This window comes from Drosophila willistoni, unplaced genomic scaffold (genome assembly GCF_018902025.1).
Source record: "Drosophila willistoni isolate 14030-0811.24 unplaced genomic scaffold, UCI_dwil_1.1 Seg143.1, whole genome shotgun sequence".
NCBI lineage: Eukaryota > Metazoa > Arthropoda > Insecta > Diptera > Drosophilidae > Drosophila > Drosophila willistoni.
This window is the reverse complement of record NW_025814102.1, coordinates 1,045,893-1,051,892: the sequence shown is the minus strand read 5'-3', so window position 1 is coordinate 1,051,892 and position 6,000 is coordinate 1,045,893. Positions and strand designations below refer to the sequence as shown.

Genomic DNA, 6,000 nt, shown 5'->3' with positions numbered 1-6,000 from the left:
GAGATTTTCGAATGAAATAGTTGAATGACGAGAAGAAGTTCAACGAAGCAAACGAAAAATTAACAACGCATTTACCAAAAGACAGGATACGAAACAATCTTAATTAATAATTAGATTATAAAAAATGCCTAATAAAAACTGCTTTTTTAACGCTTGAACTACAAATTCTGCTTAAATTGTAAAGCACATAAAAAGATATTCAAGCCTGTTCTCGTTCTCGCCTTCGATTCCGAGCGAAATCACTTGGTTTCAAATCTGTTGCCTTTTAGTCAGTAGAATAAAAAGTAATTATCAATTTTCTCGTTAATACGCTTAGATTGCACCTTTAAAATATTTTTCTAATATTGTTCAATATTTTGAGAACAACGTTAGCCATAAGTGAATACATTTGAACCTTTCAATAATTTACAAGAATTGACTTTGGATGATTTTTGTTTGTTTAGGCCATTAATCAGTCTCTGTTTAATATAGAACAAAAAAAGGTTTAAACAATTCAAAGGTCATTAAATTATTTTTAGTACTTTTTCTTTTGATTATTTGAATGAAATCAACATATTGAATTTGGAGAAACTATTTTTTTTGTTGGTGCTCTATTTCAAGTGCCTGACGCGATGATTTAGACTGGCCAAACGGAGACGAGTAAGTGAACGCTGCGCCTCGAGCTCTTCATTAATGGCTTCTATTTCAATTTCCGGCTCCTCTGGTTGTTGGAACTGGCTGCTTTCCGATTGTGACATGTTCATCGAGGATGACTTTGACGATAGTGATGCAAGCAGACTTGCCTCGCCTATTGATGTGTCAGTGGATCCCACCGCCATTGGCGATGGCTTTGGCAATGGGGGACGCTGCAATTGCCACGGATAAACGGCACCGTGACGTTCCAACAAATCACCACGATTTGGCATGCGTATAGGCAGAGTCCATGCCTGTTGTATCATTGCAATCGATTTCGCTTCACTGTTCAGGGCATTATAGAGTTCAATCTTTTTGCGTGCTATCGTCTCGCTGGTTGGCGGCTCAATTGCCTGATTGATGCAATTATCGCGCCACAATTCAAATTCCCTGCGACTGAATGGCATATTTGATATCTCGGTGAGTTCATGCTGTTTGATGACATCGTCGTAGCGTAAACGCAATGCCATATTGGTGGGAAGACTGCCATTCCTATTGCCTTTACCACCAGCTTCAACAGGACTGTCCACATAGTACCCCTCACTCAGTTCCACAGCAGTGATAACTTCAGCAATGCGATATTCGGGCATCTCGGCAGTCGCTTCCGCATTAATATGGACTCGTACGAAACAATTGCTCACCGCCTGCTCAAAGGCCGGACGCAAGAGCAACTGCTCCAGACGATGGCGCGATAGACGCAATTGCTCCAACTGTTCCAGAGTGCGCACTGGCCTTGCCGGCGGAGGAGAACGCTCGTGTCCGATTGCCCAGGACTCAGTTTCGTCATCAATCCGCAGCGGAGAGGCGCGCAGGCGTCGCAGTTCGCTGACAATTTCTGAAGTCGGACGTCGTCGAGGTCGCCTAGTGCCCACAAGGGGCGTAGCATCAGCAGTTGGACTACGCAAGGAGGGCGGTAATATCAGTGGATATATAAATTTCGGCAGGTCATCGGTTGTTTCTGATTTCTGTTTTGATTTCGTTCCGCCTGCCTGCGATTTGGCCTTGGGGTTGTCCATTTTCTTTGTGTGTACTTTTCTGTACTGAACTATTTTCTTATCTTTAATTTTTAGTTTGGATCACTGACAACTTTTTTGGTAGGGTTTATTAATTTGACATTTCCTTTTCCACTTTTGAAAAGCGGCCAAATTTGAGGCAAGGACAATTAAATGGGTATGTCGCCTGCCTTATAATAGTTACTTTTATTCAGCTCTACTCTATCTGTAATATTTGTGGTGGGCTATGATGGGCTAATTGAAATTTTCGATACATAGATATATATAATTTCATTTTAATACGTAGTACAAATCATGGCAAACTTTGATAACAAAACAGGCCTTCTGAATAAAAATAAGGGTTCTCTTACATAGTGACATATTTTTAATGGCAAATGCTATTTAAATTAGAAATAAGAATGGTCGAATTTTAAGATTTGCGTTGGTCAAAGGATATTCTACCAAACTGTTGCATACTTTTGGGGTACCAAAATATTGTGGAGATTTATCCAATTAATCAGAAATGTTACGAACCCATAGGTGGATCTAGAACTATAAAAAAGGGTAACTTTGTCCCCTAAAGTATGCTAGAAGATGTCCAAGAATTCGCTGAAAAACTTTTCAAGCCTATTGCCTATTTTAAAGAGGTAAAGATTCCTCCATTTCTGAGCCGATATAGTCATACTTTAAAATATATATGTATGATATGAAATACAGAAATATTTCACAGTTTTTTCAAGTTTATACTAGGGTATATTTTAATATATATTCTTTTTTAAATAAAGGGGTATTAATTTTGGTCGAATAACTTACTTACTTAATTTGTTTGGGGTGGAGGGGACTTTATTTTGGCATCTGGTTTTCTCCATTTGGATGCATTTTACGACTGCTCTTGTGCACCTCACCTACACACTCACACACACACCCACACACCCACACACACATACTACCCATAAATGCCAGCCAACTATTAAATTTATATTAATTTCGCAATTTTTCGTAACTTCCTCTCTAGTGGCCACCCGCTCTGCTTCCTGCTGGCTCACTTTGTCCCTCAGAGCCATTTGGCAAAAGATTTATTATACAATTGCTTTAATTACAGTTGCAGCTAATTGTATGCGAACAGACACAGGGGCAGATGCTACTATTTGATGCTGGCAAAGAGCCCAAGCCCAAGCCCATGCCCATGCCCAAAGCCCAAGCACCTCAAACTCATGTCCCAGGAGCAAAGAACTCAGCCTGAAACTGAAGCCGTAGAAGAAGCAATGCAAAATCTTTGCATGCTTTGTATGTGAGTCTGCATAAATAACTTGGATGTTGCGATATTACTGAGATGCCGTATATGCTCCAGCCATGCCTTGCTTGGATGAAATGGAGATGAGAATGGCCAATGGACTTGGGTTTGGGCGAGGATGTGGATATGCTGATGCCGATGCCGATGCTGTTGCTGGTCCTGGTGCTGGTGCTGATGGGGATGTGATGAGATGAGACGAGCTTTTGTGGTATTGAGTATGCTGCTCACGCACAAAATGCTCTTTCACCTACTCTTTTTTCCTTTTCATCCACACTTAAGGGCAAACTCGTTTATGCAAGCTCAACATCGTCATCATCATCCTCATCATCCTCATCATCTCATCATCATCATCATCATCATGGCATTTTCTTCTTCGTCGTTATGCCATCGTTGCTCATCAATAAGCTGACCATCTGAAATGCCCTTCTTCGATTTTCAGTTTGCTTTTTGAAGGCGTCTGAGACAAAAGAAATTAAAGCCAAGGCTAAAGCTGAATACCAATTAAAACATTTCAATCTAAAATAGAATCGTTTGGCCCCATTGAAAGAAGAATGTATGTGCAAGACAGATAGCTGTTCTCCCCAGTTTTCTAAGAACAAATTAAAGTTTCTTCAAGTCTGCCATAGTCATTCTGCCTTTGCCTATCTTATATGTCACTCATTAAGAGACCTCTTAACCAATAGCTTTAATTATCTGACAATTCAGGAATCCAGGAAAGAACAACAACTTTTAACTCAACTTCAAAACTATTAACAAAGTTGTATGCTAAAGCCATCTTATGTGGTCAAACGATAGAAAGTTGTCTAAAATCCTGTACAGCAAGATAATTTATCAACCCAAACAGCTTTAGTGTTGAAAAGCTGGATCAAGTATACAAGTATTAACTTAATGTATTACAATAACTGCATGAGTCTGGTAGACTATCCAAGGATGTACAGTCAGTATGATTCCCTTGGTAACCTCAATTATGATACTTCGAAAAATGGTAATTACTTCTTCAATAAAAAGTTGATACCAACATGCAGAAAACTGCATATTGAGATGCGGCATAAACAGACACAGAGAATTGAACTACTTATTTACAAATACCAACTTAAAGAGAATTGAACTACTTATTTACAAATAGCAACTTAAAGAGAATTGAACTACTTATTTACAAATACCAACTTAAAGAGATTGTCGCTATTCAAGTGCTCAAAAAACAAGTTTCCTGAAACAATTAAAAAATTTATAAAAAACCTTGTTTTCTTTTTTTTAATGCTATAAAAATGTTTTCCATCATTTAGTTAGTTTCTTTTTTTGGTGAAAAGATGTCAATTCAAAAAAAAATGTTGTCACCATTCAATGTCATGGCAGTGTATGTATATAGGTAACTATTAACTTAATTTGCCGTTACAAAGCATCAATAATATTTGTTTGGTTGTTAAAGATTTGGGGATCTTAATGGACCATAACTTTAGTTTTCATCAGCATATATCGACCGTATCGTTCCTAAGGCTAAGAGTGTTCTTGGCTTCATAAAGCGCTGGCCGAAGGAGTTCAGGGATTTCTACACTATCAAAATACTTTATACTTTATTAGTCCGCCCCATATTGAAGTATGAATCTTGTGTTTGGACTCCTCAATGTGAGTTTTATTAAAACAAATTAGAATTAATACAAGAACAGTTTTTACTTTTTGCCTTTCGTGATTTGCGTTGGAATCTAAATGTTCAACTTTCATCTTATTCTAGTCGACTTCAGTTAATTAACCTACCTTCTTAACCAAATCGTAAAATTATGCTTGGTGTAACATTTCTTTAGAAACTTTTGAATGGTGAGATTGACTCTTCCGGGCTGTTGAGCCAGATAAATATTTCTGTTCTGTTTGTAACTGGCCCGGGCCTGGTGTCATAAGAGCCACTTATTCTATATATAATCGACGATGTATTCGATTTAGATTGAAAAATCATCAATGAAACACATTGTTTATATAAATAAACTGTCAAGTGAGTATAAGTCAAGGACTTCTTGTCGTATACTTACTCTTTCTAGCTTACGAGATAGGAATACACATAGAAAGCAAGAAAGAGAGAAAAAAAACAAAAGGGAAGAGGAAGAAGGAACTGGACAAAATGCAACTTTGTTGGTTGCGTGCCGCAGCTATTAGCTTTTGTCCGTCTACAAATTGCCGCTTTGATGCGGTCGTTGCAGCAAAAGTAACCAAGGAGATAAAACTTTGCGAGTTGTCCACCGCAAATTAAAGTGCACAAATGGTGAAGTTTTCTACTGAAATATTTGCGAGTCTGGAGACAGGATAGGTACACGAGCATACAAGACACAGACGAGGTCTGTTCAATAAATATACCAATCCTTTGACATGTGGTTAAAATTTCACTTAAGGTAATTTTACTTGACTCCAAGCAATATCCTTCTAATATACAACGCAAATGAAAGCAATTCAAACAGAGTGCTAAACGCGATTGAAAGAAAGTTAATAGAGAAGTTATTATTGAGCCACCCTCGTATACATATATAGAGTAAGCGAAGGTTGGTTAGAAAAATAGCTGTTTCCCAATAACAAAATGAACCAGGATTCTGTGCGGTTTCCCCCATCCACTACCATCGCCAGCATCACCACCTTACCTCTTCCTTTCCCCTTCCCTGGGGTAGAAATTGCAGTCGCCTGCATTGAAGTTGAGGGGCCAACATTCTTAAGAAGCCGCCAAAGAAACTGAGGCTGAGAAACTGACACAGGACGCAGGAGCAGAAGGCAAACGAAAAGATTAAAGGTTCTACAAGGTTCTTGGGACTTGGCTTGAGAAAATGTGCGGTTTTTGCGGTTTACTTGAGAAATCTAATTAAATGAATAGGAAAATGCTAAACTGGGCAAAAAGCCCAAGACCAAACCCATGCACATGCCCAACTCCAACTAAAGGTGGCTACGAATGGTTTGGGTGATGTGTCCAGATGGGGCTCCCAGCTCGCTGATTCCATCAAGATGGTAAGTTGAGAGAATTTGCCCCACAACACACTTTGCCTCGCAATGTCCTGCTGCAGCTTG

At 38.8% G+C, this 6,000-nt stretch overlaps 1 protein-coding gene across 1 annotated transcript; it reads right to left on the bottom strand.

Annotated features, from left to right (window-relative positions):
* Positions 1–508: 508 nt before the first annotated feature.
* Positions 509–1,979, bottom strand: LOC6649141. The gene has a single exon (XM_002070906.3). The coding sequence runs from the start codon at positions 1,686–1,688 to the stop codon at positions 591–593; it is 1,098 nt and encodes a 365-aa protein (XP_002070942.1). The 5' UTR covers positions 1,689–1,979; the 3' UTR covers positions 509–590.
* Between the last annotated feature and the right edge of the window lie 4,021 nt (positions 1,980–6,000).

What these genes read in the sequence shown, in the direction of transcription:
- LOC6649141 (XM_002070906.3), bottom strand. Translation starts at nt 1,688, where the DNA reads ATGGACAACCCCAAGGCCAAATCGCAGGCAGGCGGAACGAAATCAAAA.